Source organism: Ostrinia nubilalis, chromosome 4 (genome assembly GCF_963855985.1).
Source record: "Ostrinia nubilalis chromosome 4, ilOstNubi1.1, whole genome shotgun sequence".
Taxonomy (NCBI): domain Eukaryota; kingdom Metazoa; phylum Arthropoda; class Insecta; order Lepidoptera; family Crambidae; genus Ostrinia; species Ostrinia nubilalis.
In genome coordinates, this window is record NC_087091.1 from 12519668 (window position 1) to 12542797 (window position 23130).

Below are 23130 nucleotides of genomic sequence, written 5' to 3' on the forward strand. Positions count from 1 at the left end.
CAATAACTTCACAAATTCCTTAAATTAGTGCATTGACTCTACTCGGACTGATTTGCGAAATTTGTGTTTATAGCCCCTTTTTGTGTGAATAGCACGTTATTAAACACCTAACAGGTAAAAATTATTTATCTTATGCAATGTAAAAACCTTTTCCCTATCGTTTTTCAATGTGGATTTCTTGAATTTAAAGACGAAAATAATTATTTTGATCGTTTATTAATTATTACAAATTTAGTTCAAAATGACCGCCTCGGCAACGACATCTTCTTCTAATTTCGACTGTTGTCGTATGCAGCCACATTTCTCTTTTTATTACTACAACTGTTTGTTGTTTTCTACTCTCCCAAGAGATGGGTGAACCTGACATTAAAAAACAATAACCTGTATATGATCTGCGATCAATGCAGTTACTAGCCCAGTCGGCATCTACATACCCCACAAGCCCTGGATTACTCTTTACATATTTAATACAATTACTTTTAGTATTCTGTAAATATCTAAGAATTCTTTTAGCATAGCCCCAGTGAACTTCTGTATAACATTTATTGAATTGACTCAGAAAACTAACGCTGAATGATATATCAGGCCTTGTGAGCACAGACAAATACATAAGGCTACCAATTAATTCTTGGTATGGTATAGTTGAATCACAAACATCACCTTTTTCAATATCTAGTTTACATTCCATTGGAGTTCTACTTCCTTTACAATTAGACATGTTAAATCTTTCCAACAATTGTTCAATGTACTGTTCCTGGTCTAAGGTAATTACATTTAAATCTTTGTCAATATTAACTCTCATTCCCAAGCAATTTTGAACCTGTCCCAGATTTTTAATGTTAAAGTTAGAGCTCAATACAGAAATCAATTTTTCAGTTTCAGTTTTACAGTTTGAATAAACAAAAAAATCATCGACATAAAGTGCAATAATAATTTTAACATTATTATTTATTTTAGTGAAAACACAGGGTTCCAAATGACTTTTCTTAAATTGCAATTCAGTTAAACATTTCTCAACTCTTTCATACCAAGATCTCGAAGATTGTTTTAGACCATAAATTGCTTTATTTAACTTTACAATATTTTTCTTGTTATTTGCATCACCACATACATCAGGTTGTAACATATAAATGTCCTCTTTAAGATCACCATTTAAAAAGGCTGTTTTTACATCCAAATGCGTTATATCGAGCCCCAGCTGTACAGACAATGCAAATAACATTCTGAGAGTTGTATGTCTAACTACAGGAGAAAATGTTTCTTGATAATCAATTCCTGGCCTCTGAGTGAAGCCTTTAGCTACTAAACGTGCTCTAAACCGCACACTGCCATCACTGTTAACTTTTCTTTTGAAAACCCACTTACACTGTACTAGAGTTTTGTCTGAAGGTAACTCACTCACTGGACTCCAGGCATTGTTTTCTTTGAAGGCTTGAAGTTCTTCCTGCATAGCTTCAATCCATTTTTCTTTATCAGGACTTTCTAAAGCTTCTTTTATGCTGGATGGATCATTGAAAGACTCACAACATGATGCCAAACTAGAATTAGCCATCCAGCCGTAACGATCTGGTTTCTTTCTGATACGTTTGTGAACTACTGGAACTGGTTCTGGGTCTTCGGGCTGTTCAAGTTCATCCTCCATTATTGTTTGTATACTATCCAACTCACTCTGAGCGCAGTCATCATAATCAAGTGAAACATCCAGTGCATTATGGTCAATCTTTGTTTGTAACTTGCTCGCATCATTTTTCTGTTCATCACGGTCCAGCTCCTCTGCTGTGTCACACTCCCCCACTGAAATAGATACACTTGAATCAGTAAAGCAGCTCCTTTCAGTATTCTCATGAATGATGACATCACGACTTGTAGTCACACACTTTTTGATTGGATCATAGACTCTATAGCCTTTGACATTCTCTGAGAAGCCTACTAGGATATGTTTCTGTGCCTTACTGTCCCATTTGTGTCTTTTCTCCTTTGGGACATGGACCATAACATCACTACCAAATATGCGAACATGACTCAAATCAGGCTTTTTGCTTGTCCAGAGCTCATATGGTGTCTTATTATTTAGTCCAGATGTTGTCGATCGATTTTTAAGATAGACCGCGGTATTTGTTGCCTCTGCCCAAAACTTTTTGTCTAAGTCTGCATCAAATAATAAGCATCGAGCTCGCTCAACAATGGTTCTATTTGCACGCTCACTCAAGCCATTTTGTTCAGGAGTGTAAGCATTAGTTTTTTGATGAATGATGCCGCTATCTTTGAGGAAATTTTCAAATATATTACTGCAAAACTCTGTACCATTATCAGTCCTGAATATTTTAATTCTTTTACTCTGTTGGTTTTCTACCATGGATTTAAACTCTTTGAAATATTTAAAAGTTTCACCTTTTTCTTTGAGAAAATAAACAAATACCATACGAGTAAAGTCATCTACAAAAATTAGGAAGTACCTTGCTCCGCCTATTGAAGAAACTTCCATTGGGCCGCAGACATCAGCATGGACTATTTCCAAGGGCTCGCTGCTTCTTGTTCCTGCATGACCAAATGGTAAGCGCGATTGCTTCCCTTGACAACACACTGTGCATGTATTCCTGCTGATGACTTCATTACCAGGGTAGGATATTCCAGTGACTGCACCATCTCTCATTTTGTTTTGGTCGTTAACATTCAAGTGGCCTAGTCGTCTGTGCCAGACTTCACTGCTAGCTGATGAACCCGATGAAAATAAACACTTTTTCTGTTCCAAGACCATTTTATACACACCATCAGTTAGATTTGCTACAGCCACCAGACTGTTCGCCTTATTGTAAACATAGCAACTATTTTCTTGGAACTCTACTTTATTGCCATTCTTGACAAGCTGACTGATCGATATCAAGTTCGTGGCGAGGTTAGGCACACACAAAACGTCTTTCAGGGTGACTTCATACATGCAATCTGGGGTAACAGTCAAGATTTCAACATCCCCTGAACACAATACTGGCATGTGGCTCTGATTAGCTGCTACAATTTCTTTGATGTTTGTGCTCGATACGTTCTGTACCATATTTACATCTGGAGTCATGTGAACACTCGCGCCGCTATCCAAGTAGAAATCTTGTTTACTGAACTTGCCGCTTAAAAACACAGCAGAAAAAGCGTTTGTCGTCTTTATTTTATCCGATGGTTGATCGTTTTGCGTGCACTGATTCATAAAATGTCCAAATTGTTTGCATTTGTACACAGATATGGATTAGAGTAGATACAGCAAGTTGATCGCCAAAGCGTGCCATTCCGATATGTCCAAATGGACATACATGGTCGAGTGATGTTCATGTAATCCGATTACAACAATCGGTTACGATGATTTTACGAGAACAGTAGTACGAACACGGTAGAAAGAAGATATTATTTACGGATTGAGAATATTTGTAATTAACAGCACAAGTAGCAAATAATTAATTAGAATAAAGTAGCAGTAGAAGAAGTATAAAGTAGCATTGTTTTTAATACATATCCTGCGATGTACTCTTAAGAGTTAAAACCATGGTCCCTGTATGTGGTGCACTCATACCGATCCCAAGGAACCGTACTTACTCATAACAATAGGACACACACTGATCCATGTATTCATGCACTTGACAAATTTATGTCTTGAAACGCTGGTAGGGTAAAAAAAATAACGAGATTTGACGATTTGTAAGAATTACTTTATTTTAAAAAGGTAAATAAAGATGTTTTTGGTTTTGTATTTAACAAATTATCAGTTTTATCGGAATTAATTAATTTTCGAATCGAGTCACACGATATCTTTCGATGACTTTGCGAATGCAGTACGATGATACGATTACTTTTACGTTGCGGCAATCACTAAAATTCGCTAAAATGACACTAATGACGTTTAAAAAGTGGCACGCTCGGCTTCATACAATTTTTGACACATGCTGCATCTATCCATATCTGTGCATTTGTAGCATTTAATTTTCGATCTGTCAGTTTTGTTTACATTAGGACGGGCTCCGCCATGTTGCTTGTCAGAACTGCCAACTTTGTAGTAATTGTTGCTGTTGTGCTGCCCTCTACTACTCCAAAATGCACTTCCTGCTTCACAATCATTTCCCGCCAAGTCAATAAGTTTGGTTTTTATTACATCAGCAGTAATGGCAATCCCGGAATGCTCTATTGCCATTATCATTGGGAAGTATTTTTCCGGCAGTCCTGCCAATAATAAACAGCCGATCCACTCATCGTTCACAGCAAAACCGGTTCCTGTTAACTTCTGGGCCGTCTCAATGATTTGCGTGACATAGCTTGTCATGGATTCACAACTATCTAGGCGAATCGATATCAAACTCCGTAACAATGATATTCGCCTTGAAAATCCATTATCATCAAACATGGTCTGCAATTTATTCCACAGGTCCCTTGAACTCGTAGCATTTTTAATGTGAACATATAGTGATGGGTCAATGGTTAAAACCAACTTGGCCTTTGCTCTTGCGTCGTTCGCGATGAAATCTGCAGTCGCTGTTGTAGGTTCTTGCTTAATACATTCCGACATTCCCTCCAGAATAAGCATGTTTTCCACAGCAAATGCCCACTCGCTGAAGTTCTCACGCCCCTTTAACTTCGGGACGTTCATAAGAAAAGAACCGGCAGCCATTTTGAGGTTACTTTTCTTCTACAATTATCGTTTTCAGTATTTTCTCACTGCACTCTTCAAATTCTAAACTGAATAATCTAAGAACTGCATTCTGTACTGTTATACTGATCGAATTCTAAATAATCGGGCGTCCTGGGCCCATAACCTAATAAAACACAGCGTTCGGTTGAACAGACAACGAGCAAGAGATTTATTACTTATGAAAACACATAGAGCCAACATTAGCGGATTAGCAGAAGTACCAACATTATATAGTTTATTTTTTTTTTTTTTTTTTTTTTTTTTAAATCCTTCCTGGCCTGGAAATTTGTACCATTGGCCGAATACTTGTAAGTTGTCAATATATTCTTTCATGTCGTTAAAATAAAATGTTTGCTTCCAGTTTGCTTCTTCTTTACACAGTTTTGAACTTTAAACTTGTCCTTTTTATAAATGTCCAACTGTAGTGATTACATATTTATATAAATATTCATAAGTGTTGGCGACAGACCTTTTTTATATGCGTTTTTTGTATTTTTTCTTTTGGAATGTTTTTTATATTTTGACGCTTTGTTTTTTTTACTTTTTTACTTCAGTTGTTCATTAAACACCATTAGACAAAGACGTGTTTCAATATAGTAAAAAGTGAACATCCCAAATCAATTAAATATAATATAGGTATAGTAACGGGCACACCCGGTGCCCAACAAATGGTCCTTCGCGGTAAGTACTAGCTTATTTACTTTATAGTGTTGCCTTCAATTTTCCCTATTATGCTTACTAGAAGCAAGAGGAAAATGGCTGAGCAAAGTGAGCAACCTACCGCTACTACTATGGAACCAATGAGTTCATGCTCGTCATCGGCTTTGCCGCAATTGCCCCACACGACACAACCATCATCCGCCTCGTGCCCTTCGGGCCGCTCAGGCCGTTCTAGCCGTTCCAGCGCCACCGTGGTGGCGCAGAAGCTCGCGGCGCAGGCCGAGCACGCACGCCGCGTCGCCGAGCTCGAGCGCGCCGTGTTGGAGAAGGAGCGAGTTGCAGCTGATTTGGAACTGCAAGCCGAACTAGCTGCGATCGATGCGCATAGTGGTTCTAGTAGCCGGTACAGTAGAACAGCTGATTGGGTGGCTTCATGTAACAATGATCCTAATTTGCAGGTGCCTATGCTCGTCAATGACGATGACAAAGAATATGTGCGTAAACCGTCAGTGTCGGTACCCTTGGCGGTACTATTTCCCGGCGCTGCTACCACGGATGCGCCTTCATCGTCAGTGGCTTTCCCAACGCCGCACCAAGGGCAGCCGTCGCTTATTGAGGCAACGAAAAGCGTTGCCGCGCCGGCTACCGTGCGGCCGGAGCCGCCCGCGCCTGCCGGACCTGCCCCAGCTAAGCCGCTACGTCAGCCTCAAGCATTACCTACTAGACATGCACATTACTTAGGTTTAGGTACACATACACAACGCGATTTATGTAACAATTTTAATAAAGTTGCTATTAGCCAGGATACACCTACTGATATACAACAATTAGCTGAAGCCATCACGAGCCTGGCCGCGTCGAAGCAGCAGTCGCCGCGGGTGAGTGACCTAAAGCTTCCTTTGTTTGATGGGCGAATCCAGGACTGGCTACTATTTAAACGTACGTTTGATCTAACCAAAGCTGGGTTTTCTCCGCTAGAAAACCAAGCTCGGCTAAATTTTGCTTTGCGAGGCGTTGCTAGAGACGAAGTAGGCGCGCTTCTAGCCTCTGCGCGAGACCCAGACGTGGTCATGAGCGCCTTGGAGGCTAGATTCGGCCGCCCCGAGCATATTGTGTTGAACGAGATAGCCCAGGTCAAGGCTTTGCCCAGGCTTAGTAGCATTGATGGTGGTAGGGAAATGTGCCAATTTGCCTGTCGAGTCCGCCGGTGCGTAGAAACAATTCGCGTACTCAACCAGGCCGAGTACTTGGCTTCCCCGGAATTGTGTAATACTATCGTGAGTAAACTAAGCGCGCTCTTGCGAGCACGATGGGCAGATTTTGCATTCTCTCGTTGTCATACTAAATGCAGGCTCGAACTTCTCGCAGATTTTCTGTCTCATGAAAATGAAATTCATTCAAAATTTGGTTTCATTCCCGACATGAAATTGTCATTGTCAGATAGACCGGTCAGAGAGCAATTGTATGCGGCCTGTACAGATGACATTGACAACGAAGAGAGTTCCTATATGACTAATGATTATTCCTCGGCTAAAAACTCTTTGTCTAAAAAACAGACAACTAAGCCAGCGCCATCTAATTTAGTTGGCGAGAAACAACTTCCTTGCAAATTCTGTCAAAAAAGTAACCACGAATTAGTAGGGTGCAAGGAGTTTCAAGTACTTCATGTGGACGACAGATGGCAGTGGGTAATTGAAAATAAATTTTGTAGAAAATGTTTGCGAAAGGGTTCGCACTTATACAAGCTGTGTAAAGCTAAATGTGACATTCCTACATGCAGTCGTAGTTTTAGCCACCACACTTTGCTTCATTCCCCGATAGCACCGGAGCATAACAATCTCATTTCGTTGGAGGCGAATGTTGACATTGTTCCTGAACACTCTAAAAATAACGACGTCGCACACGACTCGAGCTCCGACGACGTCGAGGTGGTCGCGCATACAACATCGCAGCAGCATGTGGATGGAGCGGGTCGTCGTCCGCTGCTCAAGGTGATTCCTGTGTCGGTCAGCGGCCCTCTGGGCTCGGCGGACATATATGCTCTCCTCGATGATGGCTCAACGGCTACCATTATCGATTCAAAAGTGGCTGAAGACATCGGCGCTGTGGGGCCTAAGGGGAACATTACGGTAAATTGTATAGGTGGGCTTTCTAAAAGTTCGGAAGTCACATTTGTAAATATTAATATAAAAGGTAAACATGGTCAAAAATCTTTCGATATTTCTAATGTTCGTGCCATGCCAAAATTAAATTTAACCAATTGTCAATCGGTGTCGGCGGATGACATTTCGCGCTTTGACTATTTACGTGATTTGACGGAAGAGCTGTGTTACGAACAAGCAAAGCCCGCATTGATCATCGGAGTTGACAACTGGCACTTGAGTGTTCCGCTCGCAGTACGTCACGGTTCTAGGTGTCAGCCGGTTGCCACTCGTACGCCTTTGGGTTGGGTTCTGTATGGATTCTCTTCCAGTAAAACAAAACCGGTTGAATTTGTTAACCATTGCAATTTTGACGAAAGCGAATCCGTGGAGACACTGATAAAAGAAAATTACAAGCTAGACTCAATTGGAATTGAGAAAAAAGATTATCGTACTAAAAGTCAGGCTCGCGCTTTGGACATTTTGGAAAATACAACTCGGCGTCTTCCCGGAGGTCGCTTTGAAACTGGTCTTTTGTGGCGAGATGACTTAAAAGATGTACCAAATAATTTTGAGATAGCCTTGTCGCGTTTTAAGAGCCTGGAACGGAAATTTCAAAAAGAACCCGAGTTCGCAGAAGCTTACCGTCTGAATATGCAGGCTACTATAGATAAAGGTTACGCGGAAATTTGTACTAAGCCGCCAAGCGGCATCACTTGGTATTTGCCTCATTTCGGAGTCTTTCACCCTCAGAAGCGTAAGTTAAGGATTGTTCACGATGCTGCAGCTAAGTTTCTGGGAATAAGCTTTAACTCTATGCTTCTGTCAGGTCCTGACTTGCTTCAAAATTTAGTCGCGATTCTAATGCGTTTTAGAGAAGGCTGCGTAGCGTTAAACGCGGATATCCGGGAAATGTTCCCTCAGATAAAAATTCGAGAAAACGATCGCGACGCGCAGCGCTTCTTGTGGCGCAGCGACTCTTCTTCACCAATCGAAGTATATAGAATGTCCTCAATGATTTTTGGGGCCACTTCCAGTCCGTGCACTGCACTGTATTTAAAAAATAAAAATGCGCTTGATCATCAGCACCTGTATCCTGATGCTGCACAAGCCATTGTAAATAATCATTATATGGATGACTATTTGGGAAGCCTGGACGACGTCGACGGCGCCGCTCGTCTGGCAGCCGATATAGTGAAGGTACATAGCTTAGCTGGCTTTGAGATGAGATCGTGGGTATCTAATAAACCGGAGGCGTTGTCCTTGCTGCCGCCTGAGCTGTGTAACCTTACCACACCACAAGTAGGCTTAGGTCCATCATCTTCCTCATCTAGCGTTTCATCATCATCAGACTGCATTAGAATTTTGGGGTTGTCTTGGAACATTGTAGAAGACAACCTATATTTTCGGATTGACGTGCCCGAGGAAATCCCATCGCCACTTACGAAGAGAGCAGCTCTCTCATTACTAATGCGAGTGTACGATCCTCTTGGGTTTCTAGCTCCGATCGTAGTCCAAGGGCGTATAATGTTCCAAGACTTATGGAGAAAAGGGGTTTCATGGGACGAATCAACTTCTGCTTCTATCGTAGCCAGCTGGTCATCATGGCTTCAAAGGCTCGTTGAAGTTAAAACCTGTTCAATTCCACGTTGGTATCAGGCTTTCCATCATCACCAGAAACCCGACTTGGAGTTGCACGTTTTCGCTGATGCGAGTGAGTACGCATACGCGTGCGTTGCATATTGGCGTTTGAGTCTTGGCAATGACAGCGTTCAACTCACCCTAATTGGTGGGAAAGCTCGACTTGCACCATTAAAGCCTGTGTCTATGCCCAGACTCGAGCTACAAGCTGCCTTGATAGCTGCGAGGTTTGCAAGTTTCATCATTCAAGCTCATAAACATAAACCATGTCGTGTTACCTTTTGGTCCGATTCCATGACAGTGCTTAGATGGTTGCGAAGTGACGCCCGCACTTTTAAACCCTTTGTGGCGCATAGGGTTGGCGAGATTACGGAAATTTCAGACGTTTCTAATTGGCGGTACGTGCCCTCCTCTGATAATGTTGCGGATGACGCCACGCGCCCTAGCACTTCTAAATTCGACACGTCCGCTCGCTGGTTCACCGGACCTTCGTTTCTCTTAGAACCATCATGTCATTGGCCTTGTGAACCGTCGAGTGAGGTCCCATTATCTCGTGATGACGAAGTCAAACGTTCCGCTACATCAGAAATAGTGGGACAAATCAATGTTCAACCGCATGAACTACCTTCACCGGTCGTTGCGGACCATTCAAGGTTTTCTGAATGGTTGCGTTTAGTTCGTAGTACGGCCCGCGTTCAACAATTTATTAATTTAGTTCGGTTGCGTTTAAATTTGAGACGTCAAAATTCTAAATTAACTTTGAAGAAAGAACTCTCAAGAACGAAGAACTTTCATCCTTTGTCGGCGGAGCTTATCGAAGAAGCTGAGAAGAGGCTGTTGTTAAAGAGTCAAATTGACAGCTTCCCTGATGAGTTAATACAACCTGGTCATCTTTCACCTCACTCGAGATTAAAGCATCTTGATATACGTCGTTCATCAGATAGTCTTCTCCGCCTCGTCGGGAGGATTCTCCGTGCTCAAGACGTAGATACGGAGCCTAACCCCATAATCTTGGACGGAAAACATCATATCGTGCAACTCATGATCATGCACTTTCATAAGCGAGCCGCCCACGCTAATAATGAGACCGTCGTAAACCAACTGAGACGTGAATACTTTATCCTTCACCTGAGACCTTCCGTGAAGAAAGCTGCCAGCTCTTGTCTCTACTGCCGAATTAGAAAGGCTCAGCCACTTATACCTCTGACTGGTGACTTACCTGAGGCAAGGCTTGCACATCATCAAAGGCCATTCTCGAATGTGGGGCTTGATTATTTTGGTCCAGTTTCTGTCAGCATCGGAAGAAGAACTGAAAAAAGATACGTCGCGCTGTTCACGTGTTTAACTGTTCGAGCGGTGCATCTAGAAATAGTCGCAAGTCTCACTACTGATTCTGCTATCATGGCTTTGAGGCGATTTATAGCTAGAAGAGGTACCCCCTCGCTCATCTACTCCGATAATGGGACTGCTTTTGTTGGAACTAACAACAAGCTAACAGAAATATACGACTTCGCTGCTAGCAATAAAATCGTATGGAAGTTTATACCACCAATAACTCCATCGATGGGAGGAGCGTGGGAACGGCTGGTGAGGTCCGTCAAGACTGCGCTATCGGTAACCCTAAAAGAACGATCACCCCGCGAGGAGACGCTGCACACGCTTTTACTGGAAGCAGAAGCGTTGGTCAATTCGCGTCCACTTACTCATGTTCCCGTGGCGCCGCACGAAGATCAGGCCCTAACACCATTCCATTTCCTTATTGGAACAGCCACGAATGAACCAGTCCTGCGTCCTGTTTCAGACACAGACCTTTGGGGACGCACCCAGTGGAAGAAAGGGTTAAGGTTAGCTGACCATTTCTGGAAGCGATGGGTTGATGAGTACCTTCCAACACTCGTGCCAAGACGCAGCATACCCCCGCAGCCAAAGGTTCAGCTGAAAGTTGGCGACCTTGTCCTAATTGGTGATGGAGCTCTTCCTAGAGGAACCTGGCCCCGAGGCAGAGTGACCGCCGTGTGGCCTGGATCAAGGGGAGTCGTCAGATGCGCTGACGTTGCCACGAAAGGAGGCACATTACGTCGCCCCGTCAGGAAGCTGGTGCTGCTGCCGACTGTCGCCTGACTGCTTTATGGTTGCTTCACACCGCGGGGCGCCATGTTGGCGACAGACCTTTTTTATATGCGTTTTTTGTATTTTTTCTTTTGGAATGTTTTTTATATTTTGACGCTTTGTTTTTTTACTTTTTTACTTCAGTTGTTCATTAAACACCATTAGACAAAGACGTGTTTCAATATAGTAAAAAGTGAACATCCCAAATCAATTAAATATAATATAGGTATAGTAACGGGCACACCCGGTGCCCAACAATAAGTAATAGGTTTTGATAATATTTCCTGGATGTGGCGGGGTATTACATTAACATCTGTATCTGCTTCTGATAAGTGGTTCAAATCGGCTACTAGTGTAAGTCTTTCAAGGCCAAATCTTGGGCATTTCATAATCAGATGTTCCAGGTCGGCATCAGCCTCATCACAAAAATTGCATGAACTGCTATTCATTATTTTCATTCGCTGTAGATGGGAGGGAGATCTGAGGTGTCCAAATCGCAGACGATTAATTGTTGTTACAAATCTACGGCTTATATACTCTTTGTAATAATACCAGGGTTTCGTTGGTATTTCTTTTTGTATCCCAGCATACCATCTGCCTTTGGTTTCTGAGCATATTTTCCAATAATTTTTCCATATCTCTTTACAGTTTTCTTTCATAATGGTGTGAAAGTCCATGAAGGGGACCTTAAAATGCTCCGAGTGGTCTTCATGAGGTTCAGAGTTGGCAACTTGATCCACAATTTCGTTCCCTGGTATGCCTCGATGAGACGGAATCCACTTGAGTGAAATTGGTTTTTTAATTTCATTAATAATGTTTCTTATGTTATAAATTAAATAATTTGTTTTAAAGTGCATATTATTATTGTCTAAGCTCATCAAAATACTTTTCGAATCAGATAATATCATAAACTCATTATAACTACAATAGCTTAAAGACTTAATGTAAATTAATGCTTGTAATATAGCATATGCCTCAGCAGTAAATATGCTACACTCTGAATTAATTTTAAAACATTTACTATATTTACATTGTGGATCATAAAGGGCAGATTTGACTGCATTTAAACTTTTTGATCCATCCGAATATATTTTATACACCATAGTTTTGTGACTCATAAACTGAAAAAAGTCTTCTTTGGAATCTACACTACTTATATCAACTTTTATTTTATTCAAGAGCGAATCATATTTACATGTGTAGATAGGCCACAAATTACATCTGTACATATTCTTAGTCATATCATTAATATGAGTTATTATTTTTAACATAACAGGTATGTTACCATTTATAACATCATTTGGTGTAACGTAAGCAGAATTTAGCAAGGTATTATACAGAGGTGTTGGTAAGTGAAATTTTTCTAAAACTATAGGGTCATTCCTAGCTAAAATTTTTGAGCAAAACTTTTCTGATAAATAAAGTCTACGCAGAAACAATGGTTCTATACATGTTTCTACTTCCAAAGAGTTGATGGGTGTAGTGCGCATTGCACCACTAATTATTCGTAAAGCCATATTTTGAATTACATCCAATCTTCTTAATACTACACTATTCGCATGAAAATAGGCAAGACAACTGTAGTCAAAATGACTTCGAACTAAACTTTTATACAACATATTTAAAATTTTAGGGTCTGATCCCCAAGATATACCAGCAAGAGATCTCATTATATTAATACCCTTCATAGCGTTGCGGCAGATATAATCTATATGACTTCTAAATTGAAGTTTCACATCAACGATAACACCGAGAAACTTTTTCTCCTTTTCTTGTGGAATTTTCATACAATTATGCCTGACCAGGAACATAAAAACCCTCGCCATGTTGCGGAAAACTAATGGTACTAATTTCTTTTAATGGCAACAGTAACTGAAAACTTCATTGACATGTCACCTTGCATGTCAGTCTATTGCTGTCAAAGTGTAAACAAACTTTATTTTAAATGTGCGCAATTGGTTTTATGAATTAAATTGCTAAAATATTTTTATAGTCGTGAAAGAAAAGTGGTTCACAATGTGTTAAAGTATTTGTCGAAGAGAAATACTAAGGGTTCGGACAATATTTTCATTGAATAATGTTTCCGACAAAGGTTGTCAAATTGACTGACATGTTTATAGTATAGTACAGTCCACTATGAAAATTAGCTGTGGTTTGTTTCAACTACCTATTTTAAATTTTTTTGTCACTTTCTAAGTGTTGAATTTTATGGGATTGGGAAAGAAGTACCGAGTTTGAAGCGTTCATGAGCAGACATTGCAGTTGAATATTCAAGTTCTGAATTTGATTATTGATGAATAATAAAATAAATTCTACTAGCTCGATAGATGGTTTCATTTAATTTATTTAAATCAGGTTACTTAAAATAATATTTTTTCGTTAATTTATGAAAATATCAAATTAGCACGTAATCCTGAATCCTGATACATAAAGTTAGCCTATTAATTTAACACAGGTACGACTGTACTCAGTGTTGCACTATCAAATGCAATTGACGCGCCTCTATGCCAGGGTTTTTATGTTCCTGGTCAGGCTATATATACAATATTTACCGGAGAGCTATCTCCAAATACTAACACTGAACTTTTGTTAGGATTAATATCTAATTTTAATTTATTTTTGTAATAATCATTTAATTTATACAAAGCACTATTTACATTACTAGATGCTATATTTACATTTCTATTAACACTGTACACTAGAATGTCATCCGCAAATTGTAATAAATTTACATCTCCTGTTACATATTTGTTTATTTGAGAAGTATATAAGTTGTAAAGTAAAGGGGACAATGAAGAACCTTGCATCAAGCCCTTGCTAGTTGTTTTAGGACCATGTAAAATGTTTCGTTTAACGTATAGAGTCCTATCATAGCAAAAATTAAATATCCATTTTACTAATTTACCTGGCAGACCTATTTCCTTTAGAACTTGTACTAGCTGTTGAAGATTTACATTATCATACGCACCCTGAACATCGAGAAATGCACATACTGCAGTAGACTTAGCTAATACGCATTTTTTCATATCTTCAACAAAGGACACAAAACTTTCTGTACAACCTTTTCCTTTACGAAAACCAAATTGATAATCCGGTAACAGATGCTGGTTCTCAACATAATAATCTAATCGTAACTTTATAATTTGTTCAAATAATTTTCCTAAACAGGATGATAAGGAAATAGGTCTGTATGAATTAAAATCATTTACAGGTTTGTCTGGTTTCAGTATTGGTATAACGCATTGCGTTTTCCATGTTTCTGGAATAACTTGATTTACCCAGAGAGTATTGAAAACCTTTAATAAAACATCTTTTGCAGTCTGATCTAAATGTTGTAGCATTAAATAAGGATAATTATCTAAACCAGGAGTTGTGTGTTTTCTAGTTTTCAAGACCATATCAAGCTCTTTGATACTAAATTCATTCAGTAGAAATTCATTATTATCATCAACATTATCATTATCACAAATATCATTAATATTAAAATCAATTAAGTTCACGTTATTAGAAAGCTTATTTATAAAGTCATTAACCCACTCATCATTTCTATAAACATTTTTACAGGAATTGATTCTCTTAAACCTACGCATATAATTCCACACTACAGCTATTGGAGTTGTTCTATTAAACGAAGCACACAGATTTTGCCACCCATTCCTTTTAGCATCACTCAATACACGCTTTTTAAGAGCATCAATTCTTTTATATTCTATGTATGACTCCATAGTAAGGCAATTTCTATAATTACATAGAGCTAACTTAGAGTCCTTAACTGCTTTATCACAGTCCTCGTTCCACCATGGAGCTGGACTCTTAGTATTATTTAATTGTTTGCCCTTAAAAACTGGCACACATTCCTGCCTTAATTGAGTTAAAATATCACAAAAAGAGTTGTAATAATCTAGTGGGTCATTCTTGAAAATACAATTTTTTATTAATAATTTAGAAAGAGCTTGATACTTACTCCAGTCTGTTTTATGAAATAAATATTTCTTTTCCATACTTTCATACTTATAATTTATTGAGGATGTTATTATATCAATAAATGTCGGATAATGGTAGCTACCCAATGGATCATCACCAACTTTCCACTCGCATAATGGAGCGAGGACCGGACTCACACAAGAAATATCAATTGCCGACTGATTTATGTTTGGCCTGCCGACAGTCGTCACTTGACCAGTATTTAGAATACATAGGTTTGTATCATCAATTATTTCTAGTAATTCCCTACCTCGAGATTGAGTGCTATTACATCCAAAAACTACATGGTGTGCATTGAAATCACCAGAAATTAAACAAGGTTTAGGTAAGTTATTGATTATAGTCTTAAGTTTCTGTAATCTAATATTTCTTCTATTATCAGTTCTAGGAGGACAGTAAACACATAAAATAGAAATAGGACCCATTTCAGTTAAAACAGAAATTGCAACATTTTGAACATCTTGATAGAAATTTGTATCAATAATTGAATACTTAATTTTGTTGTTTATTAAAATGCCTACACCACCATGTTCATTATCTGCATTTTTAAAAATAAAATTATAACCAGGCAAAGCAAAATGTTTATTATTTTTAAGCCATGTTTCATTAAGTAGGCACACATCTATATTGTGATTCATTAATGTACTTTTTAAAAGAGACTTTTTATTACATAAACTCTGAATGTTATGCTGCATTATTCTCAAGAAGAGGAAAGATTTTTAATTAATTCCTCTTTTATGTGCGCCGATGTTTTTATTTGGCTTGAATTGCCCAAAGTAATTAAAGTTTTAACTATGGCATCTAATAATTTTGAGTTATTTACAATATTCTGTACATCACCAATTGCTGAAGTTGGTTTGCTCTTTGTTTTGTTATTTTGAGATATTTCATTTTGTGTTGCCTGGGACCGTTGTTGTGGTAATGATGGGAAATCATTTTTGCTCAATAAAGAGGCATAAGTTCTATTTGAGTTTTTATTTTTATGCAATTCCTGTTTTTGGGTTTTGAAAGGGCACAGTTTTGAAATGGCCAAGTGCGAACCTTGGCAGTTACTACACTTAATGACTTCAGAAGTACATTCCTTATGACTGTGATTACCAGAGCACTTAGAGCAGACCTATTCATTACGACAAATTTTTGCTGAATGATTAAATTTGAGGCATTTAAAACATTGCATTAGAGGAGGCACGTATTTGAAAACTTTATAACGCCAATTGTCTAAATAAATATATTGAGGAAGTATGGTTCCTACAAACGTAACCGTGATCGTTGTTAGAGGAACAAGTTCATCTTGTTCCTTCTTCATGAACCGTCGAACAGAAATGATTTCCGAGTCTGATGTTAACTTTAGAAATAAGTCTTTGTTTGATTGATCCTTCGGAATGTATCGGACCACACCAATTGTCTCTACCGATGAGGCAGGAATGTATGCTTTCATTGAGTTTTCCGTTAAGCAGCTGTGATTCAGAAAGTCGTTCGCTGCGGAAGCCTGTTTAAACACTAACATTATTTTGTTAGCTCTCAATCGTCTGCTTTCATGAATACCTTTCACTTGTTTAAATATCTTTGAGAGAAGTAAAGGATTTTTATTACCGATTTTATCCTCAGTGCGCAGTCCCTCGACGTAGACTGGGAACTCGCCATTAGTAATAGTGTCGGGGTACGTACGCTTGTACCCTGGCTTGGTGTACATTTGGTATTTCATCCTCGAAGATTCGTCCGAGCTTTCCTCTCTTGCATCCTCCCTCCCTGGCTCAACTATCCTGCGTTTTTTGTTCGCCACCATTTCGGCTGAAAAACCTCTGAAACTTTCTCCGTCGTCATCTGACGACATCCCGGTGGAATAATCGCCAGTTTTTGCGATATTTACAACTTTCTACACAATTATTTATTAAAATAAAATACGAGAAAATTTAACTACGCCCAACTCTCAAAAAGCCCGCCACGGCAAATCCGAAATGAAAAAAAAAAAAAAATATATAGTTTATTAATTGATGTTACTGGGTTGCCATAATTTAACACCTATCCCGTGGAAGTTGGATGATATGTTAATTTCTATGAGTTTAGAAAATTTATATGTAAATAGGGTTGTCATCTGAATATTTTTTAGTTTTTTAAATGCCGTCCGTAACAATACGGTTATAATGCCTTTGTTAGATAACTATTGAAATTAATTGCTTTTACCATTATTAATTTGTCTGGTCGAGTTTGATAATTATAGAGTTGGCCCTCTGGCGGCTTATTGGAAATCCTATCGTTTTCGAAACATCGATATATATGTTGCAGTCAAAACTCATAATCGATCAAAACCACTTTTGACTGCAAAGGACAATGGGCAAAATGGTACCCGGTTCCAATAGATATATTGTGTCTAGTATCGTTTGAAAGGTCTTACCAAGATGAACAACTTTTACTATGACCACCAGCCTCAGATCTGGTTGTGTACGAAGATATACATACTTTTTTGCAGAATGGTACCCGGCTCCAATAGTTATGTTTGTAGTGTCATTTGAAAGGTCTTACCAAGACGAACAACATTTACTATGGCCACCAACCTCAGATCTGGTTGCGTTCGAAGATAAAGATACTTTTTGTGTAACCTAAGTATCATACAGTATGAAGGGGGACGCGCTCGGGGCAGGGCACCGACGAGATGGTCGGACGCGGTGAGGAAGACGGTGGGCGGGAGTTTGCATCGTGCGGTCCACACAGCTTATGACCGCAGTCTGTGGAGGAACACTATCTGTGGTCGCGATCCTCATCAGTGAGGGACCGAGGAAGAAGAAGAAGAAGTATCATACGTGTCCATCGTATGGTACTTAGGTTATGCGAGGCAGGAAGGGTTTACTGCTCCAGCATCCTTCCTTAACTCTATAATTTATTGATGGGGATAATTGTGAAATAAATATTTTTATTTAAAGAAGTACTACCTCCTTATTAATAAAAAGTTACACCTAGGAAGAGCCTTGGATTAAAATGACATTTCCATACCAAATGACAATTTAAGCCAGAGTTCAACTAGGGTGTAACTTTTATTAATAAAGGGGTTAAAGTTTTATTACTTCTTAAGGGTTATTATGGGTTGCTAAAGCGAATAAACCCACAAGACCCAATAAGTCCACCCACAAGATGGACCGACGACCTTATAATGGTAGCGGGAAGGCGCTGGATGCAGGCCGCCACCAACCGGCCATTGTGGAAATCATTGGGGGAGGCCTATGTTCAACTGGACGTCCTATGGCTAAAATGATCATGATGATGATGATGAAAGCGAATAAAGGGCTAATAGCTTGGGTAGTTCATCGTAGGTATAATCCTTTCCTTTTCAATGCTTCTTTTAGTTATATTAATAGAATGTAGTCATAATACATACTCGTATACATGGATGATTGTGTTATACTTTCATTATAATACTTAGTGGAATTACTGCTTTCAAAACGTGAATTAGAACTGGCCCCATAGCAGACATTTTCCTACATCTAAAGGCCTTTTAAAATATATATTGGTTATGGCTATTGGAGCGGGTACCACTTTCCATACATTTGTGCCCATCATCCTTTCAGTTAATAGTGGTTTTGACCGATGGCCTTAGTCAATATTACTTTTGACTAATTTTTCTAGTCGTATCATCCAACTTCCACGGGATAGGCAATTAATATTTTCAGGTATTATAGATAATTATATCATGCATCAATATAAAGTAAATATATAGCTGCCAATTTTCTAGTGTTACGGAGAAAAAAATGTTTTCTGAAAATCATAAATTATTAAATAATTCCAAAATTACTGCAGCAATAACCATTTATTTCTGCATAAAGGTAGACGTTATAGTGATAGGTAAATTTATTTACAAAATTCTGCCTTAATGTAATTTTTTTAGAAAATATGCTTCTAAAACTGTTTTTTTTATAAAATCACAATATCGAATATTTCTTCGAAACTAAGCAAATACAACTACTAGTTCCTTCATCAATTTTATACATAATAGTAATATCTAACGATTGCATTAATAAAACAGGGATGTCCGCTTCTAAGGGAAAATAAAAGACTGTGCCCTGGCATAGAGGCGCGTCAATTGCATTTGATAGTGCAACACTGAGTACAGTCGTACCTGTGTTAAAGAAGAACGGTCATCTGTGACCCAGGCCCGACAGAAACGAGACATATCTCAGTTTTTTTGTCATGTCTTAATTAGTTAAATTATATATTTTTTATATTCGAAATCTATGTATAACACCAAAATATTACCCTTTGTTTTTGTTTAGGCGTTATACAAAAATTACTACAAAATGCCTATTTGTCACCAAAATTGGTAAATGTATGCACCTAAATGTCTATTACAGCTGCTATGGAATGTATCTAGGTGACCTGGAGATACAGCCAGATTATACAGGGTGGAAAAAATAATAAGTTACAAAATCCAAAAATTCAATGTTACCAGCTTCCATAATCTGTACCCTATTATTGGTACCATTTGAAAGAGCTCGTGAAGCACTTTCAGAATCAGTAACTAGTTTTTCAATATCTTGTATAGTTTAGAAATAATCGAGTGAGATCACTTATCGTTCCATATGTATAACCACCCTGTATAATCCGGTTGTATCTCCAGGTCACCTAGATACATTCCATAGCAGCTGTAATAGACATTTAGGTACATACATTTACCAATTTTGGTGATAAATAAGCATTTTGTATTAGTTTTTGTATAACGCCTAAACAAAAACAAAGGGTAATATTTTGGTGTTATACATAGATTTCGAATATAAAAAATATATAATTTAACTAATTAAGACATGACAAAAAAACTGAGGTATGTCTCGTTTCTGTCGGGTCTGGGTTTTTTTTGTATGGGGCGTGACCGTTCTTCTTTATAGGCTAACTTTATGTATCAGGATTCAGGATTACGGGCTAATTTGATATTTTCATAAATTAACGAAAAAATATTATTATAGGTAACCTGGTTTAAATAAATTAAATGAAACCAACAATCGAGCTAGTAGGATTTATTTTATTATTCATCAATAATCAAATTCAGAACTTGAATACTCAACTGCAATGTTTGCTCATGAACGCTTCAAACTCGGTACTTCTTTCCCAATTCCATAAAATTCAACACTTAGAAAGTGACAAAAATTTTTAAAATAGGTAGTTGAAACAAACCACAGCTAATTTTAATAGTGGACTGTACTATGCGATAAACATGTCAGTCAATTTGACAACCTTTGTCGGAAACATTATTCAATGAAAATATTGTCCGAACCCTTAGTATTTCTCTTCGACAAATACTTTAACACATTGTAAACCACTTTTCTTTCACGACTATAAAAAGATTTTAGCAATTTAATTCACAAAATCAATTGCGCACATTTAAAATAAAGTTTGTTTACACTTTGACAGCAATAGACTGACATGCAAGGTGACATGACAATGAAGTTTTCAGTTACTGTTGCCATTAAAAGAAATTAGTATCATTAGTTTTCCGCAACATGGCGAGGGTTTTTATGTTCCTGGTCAGGCTATACCTAAGGTAAGGAGGTGCTCCACATAATTTGCCCTGTCCATGAGTAATAAGCTAATAAGAAGAAGAGAAGGTATACACTAGGCACCTTTATCCCTTTTTAAATGGCATTATCAGTAAAAGGAGTTGTATTGTACAACAATTAATGACTTCTCCATAATGAAATTTTACTTTATTTATTTTTTATTCGAGAATAAATTTTATAATAATACATTAACTTAAAATGACTGACGGCCGAATACTGAAACGCCATTTAAATATTTGACGGCTTCTCAAATAGTTAAGCAGCTCCTAAACTTACATTTCGCATACTCAAAACAATATCTGAGCAGTTCTCAATTTTTAAGCACCTCTCAAATTAAGTTGCACTTAAACGCCACTCAAATGAATTTTCGCATACTGAAACGCCATTCAACGCTAAGCATTACTCAAACAACTGTCAAATCGTCTTAAGCAGCTGTTAAATTTGAGAGTGCTTGCCCGGTATCTTAAATCCTATTATTATACCTAAATCGACCTAAATAGTGGTAAATAATGTGTGTCATCGTTATCATTTCTTTCGAGCCTCGAGGAAATACCTAGATCTAATCGCAGGAACGCAATAAGGCTGAACGCTATTGAAAAATATTATTATAATGACATGCAATTCCGAGCGAGGTTCCGCGTCTCTAAAGAAACGGTGTTGTTTCTGGATTCATAATTTGGAAGCTCTTTGAAACCCCTCACCAAACGCCATACAACCAGTGGACCAAATACTTATTATAACCCTACTGTTCTACGCAACGGGAAGTTATGAACGTGTACTAGGTGATATCTTCCACATCTAACAGCCAACTGTGCATCGTATAGTGCATGAAGTAACAACCAAAATAGCTGCTATGAAATCGCAATACAAACATGCCTATTTCTGAGGACTATGGGGACATCGCATCTTTAGACATACTCTCTAATCTGTGCATCGCATAGCAGCATGTCGTTGTTGATTTGTCGATTTGATTGATGCTCTGTCAACAATGATAAATGTCAATTGTGGTTACGTTTCGGTCCACGATCGCCACTTAATAGATTTCAACAATAAAAAGTATCACCTTTAAAATTATTTTTTTAATTAAATAAAAATGCAAGCATTAATTTTTTTATATGACAAAACGAGATTTATTTATAATAGAAACTAAAAATAAACTGTTCTATGTTAAGTTGATTGAGTATATTTCCATAAAAGACAATACATAACCAAAAGATGCTGCGTGTAATGGATAAAAAACGTAAAGTTATTATTTGTGTAAATGAAAACATACTTTTTTTGGTAAATGTTGCCATTATGTAAACATTTGAGAGCTGCTTAGCTGATCACGGCTTCAAATTCGTTGAGTGGCGTTTGAGAATACCATTTAAAATTGAAGGATACTTAAATTTAGGAGCCCGTCAGCTGAGTGAAAGATTTGAGTAGCGTTTCAGTATTCGGCCGTTAAAAACTAAAATTTAAAAATTACTAATTATAAAAACTATTTACAAAATAAAAAATACTTCACCCCCAGCGCCGCAGTCAGGAATGGTGCCCAAAAGGCTGGCAGCATTGCCACGTTGAATGGCCAGGCTAATTCTCTGACCAAAATAGCTGCCAGCCTTTTGATCACCGGTCACCTCGGTGAGCCTCTTTGCCAGTTCCTTATAAAAGGAACGAGCGCTTGGACCCCATGGTCCCATAGTCTCAACCCCAAACGGCACAAATATATAACTCTCATTGAGAGCTGCACATTTGCGCCGCTTGGAGCACTCAGCCGAGGCCGCCGCCGCGCCTGCAGCAAGGGAGGTACCTCCTGTATGAGACGGAGCAAGCGTATCCGCGCATGTTGCGTCCCACACAAGAGGACGTCCCTGCTTCCAGGGAATGAGCGTCATGCCGTCAGGTCTCTTGCCGTCGTCACGGAATATGCCGTTAGGCTCTAAAACTGCTGGCACATTGACGGCGACAAGAGCTCTGCGGATGACGTCATTGATGCAGGCGTGTCGGGAGACTCGACCAGCGCTCATTTGGCATGAGAGGCCATGGTGTCCTAACTCACCGACGCGAGTACCGCAACGACAGCGATGGGGATGGTTTGTTTTGACGCCAAGTCTAAGGGAAATGGCAAGGGACAGTGTACTCCTGTCAAGCAGAGTCCCGATATTGGCCGAAGGAAGAGCATGTAGCCAATAACCGGACTCTGCCTGAAAGACCGCTAGTAGGCGAGCACGCTCTGCAGCATTTTCGGAGGAAGCCAATAGATCACTCTGAAAACGCAAACAGAGCGGCTCGTCCCACTGCCTCTGAGACGATAGAGAGGTAGGTGGATCGGCTCCCGGGTATGCCCTAGTCCAAGCGTTTCTGGCCTCTGCGAGGTGAGCCAACTCCACTACCCCTAAAG

General features: G+C 38.8%; 1 protein-coding gene and 1 long non-coding RNA gene across 2 annotated transcripts; both read left to right on the forward strand.

Annotated features, from left to right (window-relative positions):
• The first annotated feature begins 5424 nt into the window (after positions 1 to 5424).
• LOC135071381 (uncharacterized) lies at positions 5425 to 11232 on the forward strand. Its single transcript, XM_063965173.1, has one exon. The coding sequence runs from the start codon at positions 5425 to 5427 to the stop codon at positions 11230 to 11232; it is 5808 nt and encodes a 1935-aa protein (XP_063821243.1).
• A 252-nt stretch (positions 11233 to 11484) lies between these two features.
• Positions 11485 to 12071, forward strand: LOC135071183 (uncharacterized). The gene is made up of 2 exons (XR_010257219.1): positions 11485 to 11574; positions 11869 to 12071. It is a non-coding gene; the product is annotated as an uncharacterized LOC135071183 (long non-coding RNA).
• The last annotated feature ends 11059 nt before the right edge of the window (positions 12072 to 23130 follow it).

What these genes read in the sequence shown, in the direction of transcription:
- LOC135071381 (XM_063965173.1), top strand. Translation starts at nt 5,425, where the DNA reads ATGGCTGAGCAAAGTGAGCAACCTACCGCTACTACTATGGAACCAATG.